The following is a 20,343-nucleotide window of genomic DNA, read 5'->3' on the forward strand; positions in this document are numbered from 1 at the left end:
CACAAACATACTTCTGAACTCTGTGACCCCTGACCCCGTTGCCCTAAAATATAATCAAGTAAAATGCATTGGACATCTATTAAATTATCAAAAAATATTTGTTAGAATAATAACGATAAAAATACGGAATAAAGAGTTATTTTTTTAAAGAACTCAAAAAATTGGGTCATAGCAAACCAAACTGTGGATATGAATGCTTAACAACATTATTATAATTGTAGGTATGTATATTTTATGGTCCTGTAGTGCCCTCTTGTGGCTCATATTTTAATCGCACAATTTTCCCACTGTAGTTAACCCAGTTTAACAATATAATATATGAACGTTCTAAAAGTTTTAGATTTCTGTATTGTTTAAGAACATTTGCATATCATGGAGATCTCCTTCCATGCAGATTATGAAACGAATAATTAATCATCTAGAAATATGAATTAATTAATTTAATAAAGAATTAATTTTACACGTGCACAAGCGATCAACGCAGACTAACCTAAGTCTTGCTATTTCGGTTCCAAAATCAATGTCAACAATTTGAATTTTAAACATTGATTTGTCATTTAGTCATTGCACTTATCGGTAAAATGTTTATGATTTAGATTGTACTCACCAGCGTAACTCCACTTCGTTGATTTGCACAATTCAATGGGTTCTCACCACATGATCGGACGTAGAAAATCAGAGTTTCACATTGGCAATGTTGGTGCTGGAGCATCATCCTACAAAACACGTATAAATCATTGTTTTGTTCACGTATTAACTACTTTATCTGATTAAAAAATAACTATTGATCTGCTTGGAAAAAAAACCCATGCAATATTCTACCACTCCATTTTCTCACATTACTTCCTGCACAATACATCTCGCAGGTGATAGTATAAAAAGTAATTAAAATTAACACCTCACTTCCTGTTTGACATTCCAAATTGATATTTTCATACTAAAAGAAGGGGAGCTGCATGTTTTTGCATAAAACAACAACAAAAAAGCATTATAATGCTTTGATGTTTTAAAAAGTCTTCACTTTTGAAAACCCAATAAAAAATGACAATGTTTTCACCTCATGTGAAATTAGTGTTCTCTTTACAGATGTCAATGTTTTTTTAAATATAAAATGCAAAAAAAGTGTGGAAAAAGGTAATCCCTTTTTAAAAATGAGAAGCAGGAGTATTTATCATTAAGCAAATCAATTATTTCAAAGAAGAGAGCTTCATGTGTGTTGTCCAAGTTTATTTCCAATGAAAACAAAGCAGATGAGAACAGCTTCACAATTGTAAGACATCCGAGAAAACCTGCTAAGCGAATGAAGCATTTGCCTGTAAATGGTGGCAAATTTTCGTCAGATTTGCATTGCCCTCATCATCATTCATGCAAGAGTGAGCGAAAGCAAAAAAAAGGCCAAATGGGAAAGCTCCCGCGTTAATTGACATCTAGTTTTGTCCTTGTGCAGCTTGCGAAGCAGCGCGTCCGGTCGCGTCCTTGGGTAGGAGCGCCGGACTGATCGGCCCGGGGTGAGGGATGAGGGGGCGAGGATCCCGGTGGGGAGCCGGGCGGGCCGATTTCGAGGCTTTGTTTTCACTTCGTCTTGGGTTTGGACTCCAGGGGCAGTCCAATGTCCCTACCACGCAACTTCAAGCCTGGGAAAAAAAATGGCAAAAATGGGCACATTAAATAACAGTAAAAGCTCCCCAAGGCTAAAAAAAATTTTTTTTGTCTTTTTATTATTTTGCTGCTGCTTCATCTGTGATTGCGTTCTCACTTTTAAAATACCCTTTGAACATGGCTAAACAATCTCCAAATGTACACAATGCGCGTTATTTTGCATGCAATTTAAAGGCGCAACGTAGCCGAATCATCTCGAAAAACAACAATAGACCGTTTTTGGATTACCTATAGCTCTCTCGATCTTGCCCATGACTTGGTTGCTGGGGATGGCTTTCCCGGACTCGTAGTCGGCGATCACTTGCGGCTTCTCGTTAATTTTCTGAAATGACACAAATACCCTCGTGATAATCATTCCGTCCGACGCGGTCAACGGGCGTCTGGACCGACCGTGGCGAGATCTTTCTGCGTGAGTCCTTTATCCTGCCGTCCCTTCTGGATGACCTTGCCCACTTCCAAGGAAACCCTATCGTGGTGGAGCTCCTCCGTCTCACGATCCAGTTTGGCCGTGTTCTTGCTTACCAGGTGTTGCTTGTTCTGCCCCGCGGCCCCTTTGGGAGTGAAGATGACGGTTACAGGTTAGCGCCAGACCGCGCTACGTGCTGAGGGGCGGCTTTAGTTACATTTCTTGGTGGTCTCCACGTCGTCGCCACGCCGCTGGGCTGAGGTGATCGCCTGGTTGGTGGGGTTAAAGTTTTACATTTTTAATCAAATAAACACAGATTATAGTGGTGCAATACTGTTTATGAAATTGATGGCGCTGATAAACTGTAAATAATGAGTAATACTACAACTAACATTAGATTACTTTGAATATTTTGTTCATGTGCCAATATTTAGTGTTGTAGAAATGGCTAACGACCAGTCAAAAGGGACTGGACGCTTATCATCGTCAATGGCAGCCATTGGGTTAATGAAATGAATTTGGAAGCGAAAAAATCTTGTTATTAGTGAGCCCCACTGGGAACAAAATGGAACTGTGCTACACTTTAGAAGCTAATGGGGCTAATGCTAACTAGTTTGGGTGGCGAGCTCATTATTGACACTTGGATCCGATTTTAAGATTGCATTCAGTCACTTCATACACATCATACAAATTATAAATAATATTGATAATGATAGAGGGGGTGAAAATGATAGAGGCTTCGTATGGTGCGATATTAGTTGTTGATGTTGGGCTTGTGCTTTTCTTGTCTTCTAAAGCGGAGAAACAAGTCAGACTTCCTCATGTTTAACTGGATCTATTAATAAATCACAGTCATTATCTTATATAGTTCCTGATCAATGAATTCGACGATTGTTTTGTTTTGATAGGTCACGTTCCACGAATCGGAATAGCTCAGAAGGCGAAAAACGAATACGCCATGACGCATGTTCGTGTTATGAAATTCCCTGGTTATTTTATTAGTTTCTGCGTAACTTATCTTGAAGTAAAATGACATTTGATCCCGCACAAATAGGGCAATACCTGCTTAGACTTGGACTGACCACCCGTGGGTCCCTTCTTCCTCAAAACAGTCACGGTGTCCCAGTCGCTTTCGGCCATTTTCCTCGCTGTGTTTAAATATTAAGAAATGTATAAAAATAAAAATTAAAAGGAACAAGGATAATGTCGACTGACTTTCTTGAGGGTGTTTTGTGTCCACGTCCGCTCCTTCTTCAACTATGAAGCACCACGCGTTCTTCGTAAAGCTTTATTGACAGAACAGATATGGACGTCAGGCAGACGGGGACAGGGACCCGTCAGCTCGTCCGCCATATTGGATGTGGAATATCTACTATGCGCTAAGAAGTATTTGATCAATTATTCGGTAATGAACTTGTTATAAACAAACAAAAACCCTACGTATTAACATAGAAAAAAGTATTTGGGATTATTTCACATCATCTTGTATGTTTAACTTGCTTTAAATGTTCTACATTGCCACTGAGTTTACTATTCTAGTGAAAACTTAGTGGTTTTAATAATTTATCAATGTTAACCTGTTAGAATAAAAGGTATGACAATAATATATCACCATATCACAATATTGCCAAACCCCTTTAATGTGCAGTGGTAAGAGTTGGTCACATTTGGGAAACAAAAATCACAGATTCATATCTAAATTCAAAGTGTATTTAAAATTACATTTCTTGTTACTGTGTGTTTCCAAGTGAGTCAATGAGAAGGCTTAAAGAAATATAAAATCATGGATTAAATGTGAAATTAGAAACAATAAGCTCAGTCCATACATCAATATCCTGTGCTTCCCTTTTGGAGGTCACCAGTTGCAAGACATCTCAGAGGCGGCATCGCTGTTTCTTCGGGCCCGTGCGGACGACTGGAAAATGTCGGACTGCGCGTCGTCGGCTGGATGAAGGTGCCTCCAACGTTTAGAGGCCTGCCTCCCGGACCACGCCCGTGGTGTGGGATTCATCTGATAAACAAACTGTCAATGGTGGCTCGAGTAAAAACAGTGGAAATCTCACCTGGACAAAAACGCGGGTGTTCATTTGGAGATTGTCAACACGTTCAGACAAGTGGTTTAACCACTGCATGTGATCGCCAAGTGATAGGGACAGGTCCACATCAGCCTGCACATGAATAAATGATATGACTTTATTAAACAGTACTTTTACTCTGCCGAATGTCATCTTCGCTTACCGCAGATAAGTCGCCTTTGAGCTCAACGGCGGCCAGGCGGATGTGCTCCAGTTTGTCGATCTGCTCTTTTAGGCGGTCGTCCAGTTCTTGCATCATCATCAGGCATTCATTGGTCCTAACAGCCATCTTAGCCATGCTGCCTTTACATTAAGAGAGCCACAAATGATTGTTTTGTGTAATCGGTGACTATTTTTTTGCAACTTTTCCTCCCATAAATGTTTTAATTGCAAGCATAGGTTTCATAGTTTTCTCTATGGATTTAATTTATTATGTATTATATTTGGGTCTGGTGTTCTAAAAAAAAAAAAAGAAAAACATGTTTAGGAATCATAAGACAAATTGTATGATTGTTATTATATATAATAACATGACAATAAAGAAAAGATCTGTTTTAGGAGGGGGGAAACATTTAAGTAGTGATGACATTTTAAACATGCTAATAAAAAATAGGAAAATATAATTAAGTTATGTTAAATAGAATAAAAACTGTTTCATTATAAATGTAATATATTGTGTTGCAATGCTGCATTCGCAGGTACTTAGTAAATCAGACTACTCTGCGCAGGGACCATTATCTTCTTAGATATACTGTTATGCTTACAAAAGCTGTTTAAAAACTAAGTTTATAAGTTTTAAGTGAGACATCAATGTCTGGTGAACAACAACAGTACAAAACAAAAAACAACTTCGTGTGTATAGTAGTTTGCGTTTTAGTTAACAGTGTGCTGCAGAGCAATGCTAATTCCCGACTTTTCATTGGCTCGCTGCTTGCTTTAAAACAAACTCCGTTCGGTTTATGAATACAATACCGAGCACTTACCGACTATTATTTGTGTTGCAATAAAGCCACGACTCTGTGACGTCTCGTTTAAGTCGCAAAGGAAGGTCTTCGTCTGTGCAAACTTTTTTTTTCAGCAAAAATGTTGGGAATTTGACACCTGACGCCCCACGCAGATTTATGGTGCGTTTTCTGGTATTACGGTAACAGAAAAGGGGGCGGGGTCAGTACTTGTAAAGTTTAGGTATCATTTTTTTATAATATAAATAATAATAAAGCAGCTTAATATAATAGTCGTTATTAAACATTATTTTAATGTTATTTTTTGTCCAAAAAAATGAAACCCCAAACTTTTTTCCATCAGGGTATGAGAATGAAGAAATTAAGATATATTAATTAATAGGATAGTACATGTAAAACAATTAACAGAAGCTACAAAAAAATCAAAACTGCTTTATTTGCTGTTCTTTCAATAAACTTTTCCCCCCTTAAACATGGGTGAATAACAACCAAATATCTGAAAAGGATAAAAGGTAACATCAGGTTGGATAAATAGAACGCTGAGATCAGCTCTGTAGAAAGCGCTGGCCTTAAGAAAAAAAAAGTTTTTAAGTACAAAAAAAAGTTAGGGCAACATTTTTTGGTGCGGAACAGGCATTGAATACTTCTTGCAGAAAAAAACAAGCAATAATGCTTCCATAAAGTGGACAGTTGAACATAAACGTCCCTTCTTTCCCTTTAAAGCAGGGGTAGGGAAAGTTCCTAATAAATTTTCTTGATAAAATGTCAGGTTTTTCTTTTATTACATGGAATTTATTTCAAATTTCATGCCTGACCACCATTTTCCCACCCTTGCTTTTGAATGCTTGATATCACAAATGAATTGTAGGTTGAAACCATTTCCTTTACACACACACACACACACACTCACACACACAAATATATATTTATACCAGTCCAAGATAAATCTGTAGTGTCATTGCACAAAACGGTACAATTAAAGCAGACATGTTGAATGGATGACTTTGCCAAAGTAAAAAAAAAATTCACATTATTTTTAACATGATAAATCCAGTCCATGGTGCTCACAAAAAAAAAAAAATCAATGCTCCCCTTTTTTAACAGATGTGAAGAAAATATTCGATTATAATTGGACCCTGATTGCAGCATGTATTGCTTGTGCCATATAGCACATAAAAAATGGGGTTAACTTAAATTGACCACCCAAGAAACTTGGCGGAAACTATTTTTTTTGTTTATTTTAGCAATTATTTATTATTGTGGCCCACCTGTTTTAACCACTTGATGCCTGAATTTATAGTTAACAAATGTAAAAACATTGGAGGTATGAATACATAAATGATGAATAAACACATGATAAAAAAATTATATTGGATGAAATACAGCAAAAAGAACTTAAAATAACATTTAAAAAATGAAATTAAACTTCAAATTAAACAGATTTGTGGGGGGTGAGTGAGGGATACACTTAATAGTTCTTAAGCATTTATTGTTTCACTATATAATTTTTAAATGTTATGACAAAATTTTGGATTTTCTATATTTATTTCACTGGAATTTCCTATATTTTAGTCTGACTATTTAGGGTGTGTATTTGTTAAAATAATTTCAGGCAATAAAGGGTTAAACGTGTTGCAAGATTTGCATTCAGTTGGATTTGTGAGGACATTCATTTGGAAGCAACTTGATTGAGGGAGGGGAAAAAAATGTTTTTTTGTCTAGCGAAGACAAAATGAAGCAAACTTCTTATCGTTTTTAACCCGACATTGACATGCAAATGTTTGCTGTTTTATTCCTGATATTAAAATATATATATTTAATGTGTGTGAACCTCATCAAATGAAAGGGAAAAAAAAGCACCCCAACTGTATTGAACTAGTTTAAAAAAAAAAAAGTCCACCAAACGACTGTCCATTATCAGGCAGTTAAACAGTTTGTCAAAAACGGTGCGCACAAATGAACCATCGAGCAGTCATTTACAGGGGAGGAAAAAAAAAGTAATAAATTAAAGAGGACTGTGTGAAGATCGGCTTTTCAAAAGGCTGTAATCTATGTATATATTTATATATACAGTATCTCTTTCTTTCTCTAGAAGTTTTACATTGTGTTGTGAAGTCAGAAGTGTCCGGGAGCGGGGGTGGGTGGTGGTGATGGGGTTTTATGGGGGGAGTCGACAGGAGACACTGACGGTGCTTTGACGGAAAGGCTCAGAGGTTGTGCGGGGGAAGAAGCTTGGCGTGTTTGCAGGCCGGGTGGGTGATTCTCAACCTTGGCGACGGGGCTAAGCTACGCCTTGCCCTCCTCCGCTTTTGCAGACTGAGGTTTGATGGCGCCCGTGCGTGGCAACGGCGGCGCTTTGGCGTGGCCGGCGGAGGCCAGGGGGTGGTCCTGGAGCTTGCCGGTCATGCCTCCCGCGTGAGCCTCGTTCACCGCTTTGCGCAGGCTTTTGCACTGTGCTGACGAGAAGGCGGAGTGAGTCACCATGCGGGGGGTTTCCACCTGAAAAGTCAAAAACAGGTGCTGTTAAGGTCAGTTTTTCATTTTATATTTACAATTACATTTCAAACAATATATTTTTGAAGATAAAAACAATCAATAAATGTCTCAATTGTATTATATTTCTTTAATTAATGAACAAAAAATCTATTATAATAGGTAAAGCATTGGAGCAAAACATAAGTAGATGCAAACAAAATAGAGTTAACATTCAATTTAAGGATTAAAAAACTAAAATATATATTTTATATCCCATTGGACTTTAATAGTCATGTATTTTGTCCGACCACAAACAATGATAGTAAAAAAAGAGAAGATGAAATAAAATTACCTATATTTACAGGGGGTGGCTCACCTTCATGCCATCCTCGGGCCCCTTGAAAGGGGGCTCGGGGGCCAAGGGAGGGCCGGCGTGAGAAAGGTCTCGGCCGGGGTTGGGGAAAGGGGGGGAGCGAATGATAACGGGTTTGTTGACCTGCATGACCGGTCTCTGGATGGGGCTGGGGTAGGGGCCACTGGTGGGGGGACGCATGTGCATCACCAAGCCGCCCTGAGCAGGTGAGACCTGATGTGTCAAAAGAAGAGACATTAATTAGCCTCATGTCATTTTTTTCTTAATGAAAAATTCATGAGGACTGCCACATTTGTAGGGGGAATTTGGACAGACCTGTTGTGTATAATGATGGGTGGGCAATGGTCCAACCGGCCCTCCGGGACCGGACGGCTTTCCGCTCGGGCTCGCAGATCCAGGCCTGCTGAAGGACACCAAGTTAAGAATATCCATTTTTTCTACCCTCCAAATTATTATTATTAATCAGTGGATCAGTTACTCTCACCTATAGGAGCCCCCAGGCATCCCTGAATGATTGGGCTTGTCAGCATAATGGAAACCCTTCATTTCTAATTGCGAGCCCTAAAGATTGACAACAGCATGAAAACAAGCAAAATTAGCGGTCACACATCGCAATTCCACAGCGTCAGAAGGCGCTGGGGTCACGAGCGAGCGACTGCACCTCTCTGCCGCCGGGCATAACGGGCGGTTGGGAGCCGGGAGGCATCATCCGACGGGGCCCTCCGACTGACAGATTTTGCCCTTGCTGGAGCTGAATTGACTGCGGGAGGATGAGGTGTTGCTGGGCAGAACCGTAGCGCAGCTGAGACGTGGGCAAGGGCATGGTCACCTGCCAATGAGGAATTGTTGCCATCAACAGTGATTGGAAGTTGCATCAACAACAAAAATCTTTGGTTTAAAAAAAAAAAGACAAACCTGAATGAGTTGAGAGTCCATCAGCTGTGATGACCCCATGCTAGGTCCCTGGTTCAACTGGTTGTCATATACGAGCTGCTGGCTTCCATTCATGGGCTGATAGTGAGACCCCGATGAGGACTTGACCATGTCCGAGGGCTGCATGGTGGGGAAAGGCGAGTAGGGCCCTTTCAGCGGCGTTCCGCCGGACAGAACCAAGGGGCTGGGTTGGGACAGGCTGGGGTGCATATACATCTGCGACCTGAACCCAAGTTCAACAAATGAGGACTCTGCCATTAACAAGTGGTGGCTAGAGAAGGCAACATTTCATACCTAAAAGGGGGAATTGAGCTGAACATTTCCTGGGACTGAGACACAGGCAGACCTCCTCGAAGACTCAACTGAGCCTGAGCTTGGAGTGACGTGTGCAGTGAGATGGGAATCTGCTGCGCCGCCTGAACGGACACGTGAATGCAATGTTAGGAGACAATGAAAAAGGAGTTGGCGACATTTGTGCCCACGTACTTGTTGGTAGGTCTGCTGCTGGGTCATGGAGGGGGGAACCAAGCGAGGCTGGCTGGAAAAGACGTGGCCGTCCAAATACAATGGAGGAATGTGGTTACCTTAAGAAACATGAAATGCGGGTTAGCAAAAGTGCCAGATATGCTCTCGGCAGTAAGATTGGAGGAAGTTAAGATGCACCTTGCATGGAAATGGAAGGTGCTACTGAGGCCACGGGCATAGGGGGCATGGAGACCCCGCCAAAAGAGCTGTAGCTGACGGATGAGCCCACGCTGCATGGAGGGGGTACCCCCGAGGCTCCCGTGCCAGGAGAACCCTGCTCCGGAAGGGACTGCGAGTTCTCCCAAGCCTTACGCGCCGACTCCATCTAAAGCAGTGATTTTCAAACTTTTTTGGCCACCGCCCCCTTCACCGCCGGGCCAAAATGCCAACGCCCCCCTCTTTACCCCTTTCCAACGAACGAAGCTTAAATAAATAGAAGACAGGCGCCTCAGATATTATTCGCTAATTTCGTTTCTTTTAATAGACCAATGCGCAGTTCACCTCGAATCATAAAAATTGATAGCTGATGCATTAAGCCGGTCGCTGTGCGCATACGTCTGTGGTTAAGCGTTGCCGGCGCGCTATTGTGTGCTCCTCTGCGGCTGACCGGATGGTGGTGGTTTCCCCAGTCGCCTGCATCGACGATAAACTCGCGACAATTAGTGATATACGGTATATGCGCGCTGCTCGTGAGCGCTCGAGCAGACAACGTTTCTTGCTTCAATAAAGCTTGTTTTTTGTCGACTTTTTATTACAGACAATCAATTTTTCCGGTCTTTCTACAAACACCAACGTCACATTTTACTGTAATTGCTCCATCGCCCCCTTCACTATTTCAACGCCCCCCATTCGCCTGTTTATTCGTCAGCGCCCCCCTGAAAGTTCACACCGCCCCCCGGGGGGCGGTACCGCCCACTTTGAAAACCACTGATCTAAAGTGTAGCAGACATTCTTAAGACTATAGAACAATGAGACATAGACCGAGTAAACCAACAAAATCAAAGTGAGAATTAACATAACTAATTTGCTGTCATTGACGTTAAATTTGTTAGGCATTGAAATAACATAGTTCATATGTGTGTCATGTTTTCCCGGCTTGCAAACATTTACAAAAAATGTGCTGAAAAAAGTAAAAAATCAAAAAAATAATAATAATCAAAAATCCATACCTTAAGTGTGAGGTCAGTGCTTGGATAGGAGAGGGGATTAAGGTTAATGCCAGGCTGCAGATGATTGGATCGGAGCATGGGGATGGTCTAAAATCAGAAAATTTGGAGAATCAGCCACAAAGTCCCTCTTGAAGAATTCCATTGCCAACAATGCAATTCCATTAATCACTTACATTAACAGTTAGAGCATCCTGAAGCTTGTTGACAGGGTTGGGAACGGGCACAGGAGCAGAACCTGGCGGCAGGCTAAAGTCCGAATCCTTGGCACTGACGCCAAACTCTATGGGGGGCACGGGAAGCACGGTGTCCACGTGGAGGTCCACGCCATTGACCGGTGGAATGGGGCCACCTTCCAGGCGGTCGACTGCCTCGGACCCTTTGCGGTGCTTCAGTGAGCGCTCATTCCCGATAGGCCCTGGTTTGTGTTGCTCTTTGCTCTGCTCTGGGCCTGCATCAGAGTCCTTGAACAAGAAGAGAGAGTAAGCATTTTTAAAATGATTGCCCATAGAATAAAAATCTGGGCTTTTTTTGCGGTACCTCAGAGTTGGGCTCGCTTCCGGTATAAGATACCTGTTTAGTCCATGAGTCCACCCCTGACGACTTCACTGAAAGAGCTGGGGAATAAACAGCCACATTAGATAAGATAATAAATAAGTGAATCCAGAATGATGCAGCATCTATTTACTAAATTACCAGAGCTGTTGGTCTCCCATATTTCTGTTCCCAAATTACTTGAGGAAAGACTGTCTTCGGCTTGTTCAAGGCTCATGCCCCCCTGCTTCTTGGCAAAGCGTGGTGGTATCTTGGATGCAATGGACCTGTTCTTCACTGGAAGCTAAAAACAGGAATTACGCAAAGAAATGTTATTTCAAAACCCGGGGGGTAGCCTTTTTTTGCAATGAGACATTTTGAACTTACGCCAACTCCTTGATCCTTCCTCCGCCTATCGTCATCCTGTGGACGTCTTTGTTTTTTGGACAAAGCGTCCTGGTAAGGATCTGTGGTTGGAATGGGTCCAACGTCATCGTCTTCAACTAAAAACACAGCAACATATTAACTCCAAACACAAGGTATCATATTCTCATTCATTTCAATGTAAAATACTCACTAGGGTAGGCAGTGAGCTCATATTGAGGAAGAGGATCCACCAAGTCAGGTTTAATGGATCCTGTTTTGTCAAAGGTACTCTGTCCAGACTCACCAAGTTCCCGCTCCTCTGACGGATCAATAACGTACAGAGGGCCCGACTTATCTGGGTTTCTGCTAGAAAAGTCAAAAGTAGTGAGAAATGTATAAGGGCATCCAAAGAATAGGACAATATCGGCATTGTTTTGTTCCTCACCCTCCGTTCTGCCAAGTGTCGCTCCTGCTTAAGGAACCAGATTGCGGGATTTCAGGTGCCCGGGCCATCTTATTTGTCTCAAGCAATGTGGGTTCACCTTTCCTGTTCTGGCGCTCAATGAGAGGCCTCTGGCTGGAGAAGCTTCGCTTGGAAAGCTCCCTTTTCTCCACAGACGTCGCCTCACAGGAGTCCGAAAGAGGGTCGACATGTCCCTGCGAGGGTGCGCCGCCAGTCTCCCTGTGCTTCTCCCTCCAGTCACCAAAGTCGCTGTTTTCCGATCCCGTCTCCCATTCCTCAGTCTGGGAAGGTTGGCCTCCACGCCCTCCGGGATAGAGACCGGCAGGCCAGTTTTCTTCCCCACTTCCTTTCGGGCGGCCTGGCCATGGGTTGGCGAACTCCCCATTTAAGTGTTCTTCGCCGGGCCACTGGTTGGAACCCGGTTCGCGTTCTTGCTGCAGGCGGCGGAAGCGAGGCGGTTTGTCTTGACGTGGCGGGCGGCGCCTTCTCAGAGCTTGCCTATCCGGGTTCTCCGGGTCAAAGTAGTACTCACCCTCCCGATCCTCAGAGCCATTTTCCGCAAAGGAGCCGGTAAATTTGGTGGGGTACTTAAGAGCTTCGCGTTCAGCAGGTTTACGTGTAAAAGAAGTGTCCGTTGGTCTGGGACCGTAACCGTTTTCTTGCATGGAAGCAGCGTTGCTACCGAACTGAGGACCACGACCCCGCCAGGTGGACATCTCTCGGGGGCCTGCATAGCCTCTGGTGTAGTTACCGGTGTTCAGTCTGGGAGGCAGCACACGTCCTCCAAAGCCTCTGCTGGTTCTGGCTTTTTCTCTGGAATCTGCCACTGCCTGGTCTTCAGTGTACACCTTGTTGGATCTCCAAGACTCCCGATCAACTTTGCGAGATTCTGCGGCCTCAGTGTAACCTTCTCCGTTTTCCAAGCCTTTCTGTCTCCGTCTCTTGGGGAGCTCCTCATACTCGGATGTTTCACTGAGCGTCTCACTGACATTGCGTCTTCGTGGCTTGCCTCTCTGGAACTCATCCGCTTTTGGCTCTCTCAGCTGGGCTCGGCCTCTACCCGTACGCTGAGCCTGAGCGGCGCCATTGTTGTAACCCCCTCTGATGTTGTCTCCGCCTCGAACTCCACGGCCTCCCCCTCGAGAATTAAAGTCCCTAAAACCTCTTCCACGGCCTCTTCCCGATCCCGAGATTGGACCGAAAGCCTGTTCTTCGTCAATGAAGATCCAGTTGTTGCGTCGTGGGGCCTGAGCCTCCGCATTTTCCTGTACATCTCTCGGCAGCTGAAATTTATTGGTGTCCCAGACGCTCTCCCTCGGAGCATTCTCACTCTGGGCGGGCACTTGTGGCCGCTCCACATTAGTTGGAGCCGGGGAATGACGCTGCTTCTCTTCAGGCTGCTTCACCACCACGGGCGACCCGGACCGCCTATTGCCAACAGGCTGGTTATCCTTCTTTAGGTCATAGACGTTGGTCAGGACTTCCTTCTCCAGCCGGTATGGGACAGGCTTTTCTTCAGGCTCTAGTTTGGGCTTCTCATTCTCCTTGTCTTCCACTTTCAGAGCCTTGAGAACGGGTTTCTTAATCGGTCCAGTTCTGCGTGTCAAAATGCGCCCAGTGCTCTCTATTGGCTGGCTGCTAGGATTACTCGAATTGGACCACTGGCTTTGAGCAGGGACACTTCCGTCCCGTTTCCAATTATTTTTGGAACTGTCAAAGCTCTCATCTTGAGAATCAGGACTAACTTTCCCGTGGGCGTCTCTTGAGTCTTTTGTAGTGTATTTGTTATCTACATGTTGCTGGTTGTAAATTTGAGCGCCTGTCAGTAGGTTCTGGTCTTTGTGGTCTCGGTCTGAGGGCCGACTCTGGAAGCCGAAATTTTGGGGGTGGGTCACACCCTCACTGACCTGCTCTTCGTAAGCATCCTGCCGGGAAGAAACTAAATCGCTTCTGCAGAAAACAAAGCCAACAGGGAAATCATTGTTATACTTTCCCACAGGTGAAAAATAACTGTTGTGAGATCTTTCTATCACGAATAAGGAATAACTGACCTGTCATCAAGCTGACTGTTGTCCTGCTTTTCATGTTGCCGCTGGTAAGGTGGAGTAAAGCTGCGCATGGGGTAGCCATCTTGGCTCCAGACACCATAAGGTTCAGCAGAAGGGGTTCTTCTATCCAGGTGCAGGTTGGGATGACCTTCATCAGAACTGGGACTGTTGACACGATCTTGGTGCATCAGAGGTTTCATCATTCCTGCTTAAAAAACAAAAACACGTGGATTCTTTAAGATCCACCAAGAAAACCAGAAGTAAGACCAGTTTCAGGAGTCAGATCTCACCAGAAGAGTGGACATGACCGGGGTAGTAGTCAACGGGAGATCTTCCTTGGCTGACGCGGGGATCCATGAAAGTGGGCATCATCATCCAGAGGGGATCAAACCCAAGGACATGGGGTGGATAGTAGCCTCGTTGTGTGTGGCTTGAGCCAGATGAGCCTTGATGGCCAGGCTGCTGCCAATGTTGTATTTTGTATGCCTGTTCCTGTAAAACGGATACAACCAACCAAGTGGTCAGTGTGAAGAAAAAAAATACAATTATATGACACTGTAACATGACTGGTCACAAATGTGTCAGCAATTATTTTACACAAATTCAGCGCCATACTACAACTATTACTCCTGCTATTACTCCTGCTATTACACCTACTACTGCTACCACTCCTACCACTACCTCCTCCTAAAAAAAAATGGAACATTGGTTTGTCCGCTCATGAAGGACACCTTACCGGTTGCTGGTGTTGTTTCTGAAAACGAGGTGGCACAGGCTTTGAGCTCGGGTGTCCGCTGTAGTCCCCAGACGGGGAGGAAGGCTCCTGGCTGTCTTCCTCGCTGCTGCGATATGCAGGGAAACTGAGCTCCTCACGGAAACCAGGGGTAGGCGAATTGTCTGAGGAGTACTCGTCTGGAAAACAAGAAAAGCGCCATTTTGCAACATGTCTTCAAAATGATGCGTCACTAATTTTCTACCTTTTGTATTGTACTGGCAATTGTCGTGGGGTTCTTTATTATGATCCCTGTTTGGAGACAAGGGGGCTTCTTTGCCCTCTCCATCTTTGTGGCCCACTTCTGTCCTGAAAGTTTGCCTTTCTGTCTTCCCAAATTTCTCATCCAGCTTTTTGAGCTTCTCTGCACAAGCCGCCAGCCTTTCCTCACGAGCGCGGCGCTCTTCCTCCTCGCGGCGCCTGCGTGCCCTCTCGACGGCCTCCGAGAGTTCGGGCGACGCAAATTTAGCCCTGGCTGGAGGTTGAGACTGCCGTTGGTGGTCTTCAGGGTCAGTTACAATCTCAATGTGATTCTTCTGTTGGGTGGGAGTCAAAGTAGAAAATGGGTAACTAAAACAAATTGCTAATTTACTATACAGGTATTAAGAAAAGTAGTCTCTAGACAAGAGCAGGACTGTAAGAAATGTGTTTAGTGTTTAGTTACTTGGGTGTCTGCAGAAAGATATCTGCTGTTGGCTTTTTTCGAAGGCTCCTGCTGTTGATAAGAATAACTCTCGTCATGTCCCTCACCCGAGCTGAGGGAGGATGGGCAGTCGCGTCGATTCTCCCTTTCCCACTGAGCCCTGGAAAATTGAAAACACGAGCATGAAATTGCAGAAAGGGTGGGGGAAAATAGTAGTAGCAGTATTATTGTCAGTTTAGTGGGAAGACAAAGCAGGGTGGCTTCTCACCACATCTTGTTTTTATCACTGGCTGAGTGCTCATCCTCATCATCACTGAACTTGAGCTTTTCACTGTAATCAACTTCTTCGTGAAGACCTGAAATAAGACACGGAAGGTCGAGGAAAAATGTTATTTAATGTTGTGTGGGATTTAATGACAATGTTCAGGCTGCCCGGAATGGAGTGGATGTTTTTCGCAATCAATGGCAACCAATAAGCTAAAAATATACATTTTTTTAAAACAAATGTAATTCTTACCAGCCCATCCGTCCTCACAGTCGTTGTCAAGGTCATCCAGATCCTTCAGATCATCTGGGTTGATGATAGCGGGTCGCTGGGGTCTCTCGGCGGGCCGACGAATGGGCTGAGACGAGACCCGGGCAGCCGTGCGGACAAAACGGTTCTCTCTTCGAACGTCGCCGCTGATGGGCAAAACGCACATTAACCTCAAAATAAATAAAAAGCAAGCAAGACCTCCCAGAGCAGATAAACTTACTTGAGCAGTTCGGGTTTAGCGCAAAGCTGCCTAAACATGGGTTTGCTGTCGAATCGAACTGGTGCTGCTACAGTTGCGAGAACGTGCTCCGTACCTGAAGTTTCACGTGTCTCTTTGGAGCACATCTGTGGACGCAGGGACGAGGTCCGCTCAATACAACAACAACAATTGCTTAACCCTGATTACAATTACTGCCATTCACGTACAAAAGCTGGCAACATGTCATGGTAGACGGCATTGGAGGTGTAGGGGAGCTGATGCTGCAGGACCGTAGGCACCACCGCTCTGCGGACAGGCTGAGCGGGACGCAGGGAGGGCTCCTTGAGGTCGGTGCTCGGCAACTGGGCGACCGCCACGATGGCGCTAGGTGAGGCAGTGCTGGTGACGGAGGAGGGGTGGGAGGTAGGGGGAGGGGTGCCCGTCTCCCCACGGGCACCGACTTTGCCCTCGAGTTCCACAGGTGGGCCGAGAGTCAGGGATGAGGGTTGGAGGTTCCTGCCGCCCCCTTCCCTCCAGCTGGTTACATCTGGACATGAACACAAATGCACATATGAATAATTCTGGTATGGTTACGGCTTTAGCAGGTATAACTCCACTTCTTGTTATGGAAACTTAGCCAATTTTGAGCTTTGCAGAGAGCACTCAACCACTAAATTGTCTAGTCATTTGCCATTTTTGTCGCAAGGGCGAGACATACTCTGCGGGCGGAGGCTTGGTCCGGGCCCATACGACGGATCGTAGCCGCTTCTTTCCTTGCCAACTTTGTCCTGTTCTCCAGCGGCCTTCAGTGTGGGAAATTCCTCGTGAGAGAAGGGCTGAAGTCGGTTTAAGGCCCTTGAACCTAAAAAAAAAAGGGAGCCGTAAAAAGAAGGACATCAGTAAACCAGACAATTTTTCTTGCCTAAGTCTGAGCTGACTCACCATCTTGCTCTACTGCCCTTCCATTTAGCTGGGCCCATTGCTTTGGTCCACCTGTGTTTATGTTCTGTGGAGTGGAAAAAGAATGTCATCCAAAGCAGTGATCTTTGAAATATACAGTATAACCCTCCCTTAGGCTTTAGGCAGAAAATGAATCAACCCTAATTTGCAGTCAACCTTCCCAGTCCAAATTGACTAGACGTATATTGCTGTCAATGAGGATGATTTCGGGCTCAAAGGTCACAGAGGTCAAAAGTATGCGCGAGAATGACTAAGGGGATTATCAAATTTGCATATGTTTGTATAATGAAATGAAAGGCAATAAAATGTTGACTTGAAATCAAAGTAGATAAAAGGAATTTCATGATAATGGTTTAGCTGATTTAATTCTAATTTGCCGCAAAGAAGACAAGAGAAAGAGTGATGCCATTTTGGGTTACAAGGGAAGGGAGTTAAACGATTAACGTTACATACCTCTTGGTTGGCTACTGGTGGAGGCTTCTGAAGATTGGAGATAGACTTCTGTGAAGCCAGCTGCAGCTGCGACTCCGGCAGCTGAGGTATTGATGCACCAGAACTATAAAGACGAGAAGAAAAATTGAAATAACCACATATGTTTGATGACATCGTGATAGACCGTTGGTCCTTCCCTTACCTCTTTTGATCGGGTTGTTCCGGCTTGTTCGCCCATCCTGTTCCGTCTTTCGGGACAATAATCACGTTGGGATCGTTTCCTTTGTTCTCAGACTTCAAGCTCGGTAGGTGAGCGGGTGGGGGCATACGCCGGGCTGCGGCCACTTTGCCAAGACTCTGCAAGCCATGTCGCGGAACTGTCAAAACAAGTGACATGATAAGTGTAAAAAATAGTGTACATTTTCAAATGAATTGTTGGAGAAAACTGGTTTATTGAAGCTTGGAAAAAAACAGAGTCAAAAATGAGAATATTCAACAGATACATTTTTGAAAAAGGTATACCTGAGTTTTTGTGAGATTCTATTGGTTTTCCCTTGTACTTGTCAAACAGGCTGAGTGAGGAGTACTTGCTTTTCCCATCCTTGGACTTGGTTATTTGCCCCAAACGATCGGACATTGCGATGTAATGTCATCGAGTATGGAAATTTGTCTTTGCGCCTCTTCCCAGTGCTTTTCTTTTTCTATATCAGAGAAGAAAAAGAAGAAAATATGTAAATCTATTGAAAAAAATGTTGCAATGTTTGCTACTTTGTTGCTTGGTAGCTGCTTAATATTAAAATATGTTCACCCATTTCCTGAAAATGAGGCACAACTGATGTCACATTTGCCATGGAATGGCTTTGTGCAACCGTATTTCAGATTTCAAGGTCGCTTAAATTAGGTGTTATGACTATTGCTATGAAGCAAAGTATACAACTCCTAAATCCAGAGATTCTCTGGAGATTATTTTTATGGAGTGATGATATATTTCTGACATCAAAAACAAAATAACCCAAAGAATAAGACAAACACACATTTAATTTAACATAAGATGATTTGTATAACATTGCTTTGGTGGCTTTGTGCATTATTTCTGTTAAGATGCAGTGTGATCGAAACTAAAGGGACAATTTTGATCCATTGGTCAGTAACACAGGAGTGGCTTTTGATACAATTGCAGCGGCAGACGTGATAACATTATGACGTCACAAATAAACACAAACGTACCGCCAACCTGCCCCTGTCAACACATTGACGTTTAGATCTTAAACTTTTAACCTAAGATCGGCCAGCAAGTGTGGATAATTTAAAAGGAGGAGCCCAGTAACGTAAAATGGAGGCCCTTGTGTTTAAAAGCAGCTAAAATAGCAGGCCCCACAACAAGGTTTTTTATCAAACTGCAAAGGAAACCAAGCGTGACGCCCAGGTTGCGCATCATAAACTGTCATATAACACATTTGCAAGGTAACAAGGGGACAACATTTAAAACCAATTACCACAAAATGTTCACGTTTAATGTTTTAGATGAGTCAAAACAGGCGATGAGAGAACACCGAGCTATGAAGCTAAAAAGCTAGGCTAGTTCGGTGGCTAATTGAAAATGTAAACATTCAAGCACTTGGAAGGTTTCAACGACCATATTTGGACGATCAGAATAAAAGCGCGTTCAAATATAAAATGATACACTCGAATCATGAGTTAGTGTTTATTCAAGGGGATTTTTGGAATGAAATTACTCTTAGGAAACCACTATCCTGTTGGATTTTAAGAGCTTCACAACACTAGCCTGAACACATAGGCCGGGGGCATTTGCTACTGTATCCGCAAAAACACGGCGATTTCACAGGGGAGATGCGCATCGGACCCCCGCTGCGTGCGATCTTCTATGGAGAAATTTACGCGTGAGGGGGAGTGGGCACCGAAACCAAAGTTAAATGCGATACGACTAAAAATGGCTGCTGCCCAAAAAGAACAAAGCGACAATAAAACCCAAGCAGAGCGGAAGACGGGCCGTCCAAATCGGAGCTTGTATGCCTCCCAGGGCCCGTCAAACGTAAACCTACCGTTTGGTTGTGCGTAAGTCTAGTGGCAATGCGTAAATGTCCGAGAAATGTCGTCGATTGGAAGGATGGATGGCGATCGGGAAGCCCAAGGTTTCCGAGGATTCACTGTCGAGACGTTGTTGCTGGGAGCCTGGGATCGTACCCCGCCTGCGAATGAAGGGCCGAGAGGGGAGGGAGGGAAGGAGTTAGCCAGTTGGGCTCTTCGCCTGACGTCAGCCGCCTATGTCACGCTGTACTCGTGACGACTGGCTGCAACAAAACAAGAAAACACTGAATAATTCAATCAGGAAATCAAGGCACACTGAAGCCCCCTGCAAAAAACACACGCGGTTCCAACAAAATGTGTTAATAGCATTCCCACTTATCATTTTCTGTGGACAGAATTACACAATACCACCAGGAACTGACAAGTAAAGCCACCAAATTAAGAGCAAGTCTTATATCTGCTCTTTCCAGTTAAAATGAATTGGACGGCAATTGTTGTCGATGGGAATCAACAAGTATGCAAAAAATGTTACAAAATTTATAGAAAGTGTCCCATGGAAGAGGGAGCAATTATCCATATTAAATTTTTCTAGAAATTGCATTTTCAAGTATTAGCTATTATTATTGTTATTAGTCTTATTCTTATTATTGACAAAAATATATATTTTGCATGTTGAAGGGATCTTTTGAATGAATGAACTGTGTATACATTTTATGTCCGCTAGAGGGAGACAAAGCTCCATATCATCCTATTTTTACTTTACCTAGT

General features: G+C 43.8%; 2 protein-coding genes and 2 long non-coding RNA genes across 4 annotated transcripts in view; all 4 read right to left on the reverse strand.

The window, feature by feature from the left end:
- LOC144210425 (uncharacterized) overlaps positions 1–899 on the reverse strand; it is a 30,490-nt gene extending 29,591 nt beyond the window's left edge. The window contains exon 1 of the long non-coding RNA XR_013329378.1: positions 608–899. This is a non-coding gene — a long non-coding RNA (uncharacterized LOC144210425). The remainder of the gene's footprint in view (positions 1–607) is intronic.
- Positions 900–1,210: 311 nt separating this feature from the next.
- edf1 (endothelial differentiation-related factor 1) lies at positions 1,211–3,409 on the reverse strand. Its single transcript, XM_077737086.1, has 6 exons — positions 3,281–3,409; positions 3,128–3,213; positions 2,283–2,334; positions 2,050–2,210; positions 1,888–1,981; positions 1,211–1,634 (listed from the first exon to the last, which is right to left on the reverse strand). Exons 2-6 carry the CDS (start codon positions 3,203–3,205, stop codon positions 1,573–1,575), a joined length of 447 nt encoding a protein of 148 aa, XP_077593212.1. The 5' UTR covers positions 3,206–3,213; positions 3,281–3,409; the 3' UTR covers positions 1,211–1,572.
- Positions 3,410–3,681: 272 nt separating this feature from the next.
- LOC144210424 (uncharacterized) lies at positions 3,682–5,269 on the reverse strand. The gene is made up of 3 exons (XR_013329377.1): positions 5,124–5,269; positions 4,304–4,443; positions 3,682–4,233 (listed from the first exon to the last, which is right to left on the reverse strand). It is a non-coding gene; the product is annotated as an uncharacterized LOC144210424 (long non-coding RNA).
- A 249-nt stretch (positions 5,270–5,518) lies between these two features.
- Positions 5,519–19,749, reverse strand: prrc2b (proline-rich coiled-coil 2B). The gene is given in 31 exon segments (XM_077737089.1): positions 5,519–7,601; positions 7,954–8,163; positions 8,266–8,350; positions 8,435–8,511; positions 8,612–8,779; positions 8,866–9,106; positions 9,178–9,299; positions 9,370–9,467; positions 9,547–9,733; positions 10,578–10,664; positions 10,751–11,038; positions 11,115–11,191; positions 11,271–11,412; positions 11,496–11,611; positions 11,686–11,842; positions 11,907–13,887; positions 13,989–14,190; positions 14,276–14,477; positions 14,722–14,897; positions 14,963–15,293; positions 15,422–15,560; positions 15,669–15,756; positions 15,918–16,081; positions 16,156–16,280; positions 16,362–16,681; positions 16,853–16,996; positions 17,077–17,140; positions 17,548–17,650; positions 17,729–17,903; positions 18,049–18,227; positions 19,590–19,749. Coding segments are annotated over 30 exon segments (6,597 nt in total). The 5' UTR covers positions 18,164–18,227; positions 19,590–19,749; the 3' UTR covers positions 5,519–7,388.
- Positions 19,750–20,343: the final 594 nt, after the last annotated feature.

This window comes from Stigmatopora nigra, chromosome 17, assembly GCF_051989575.1.
Source record: "Stigmatopora nigra isolate UIUO_SnigA chromosome 17, RoL_Snig_1.1, whole genome shotgun sequence".
NCBI classification, from domain to species: Eukaryota; Metazoa; Chordata; class Actinopteri; order Syngnathiformes; family Syngnathidae; genus Stigmatopora; species Stigmatopora nigra.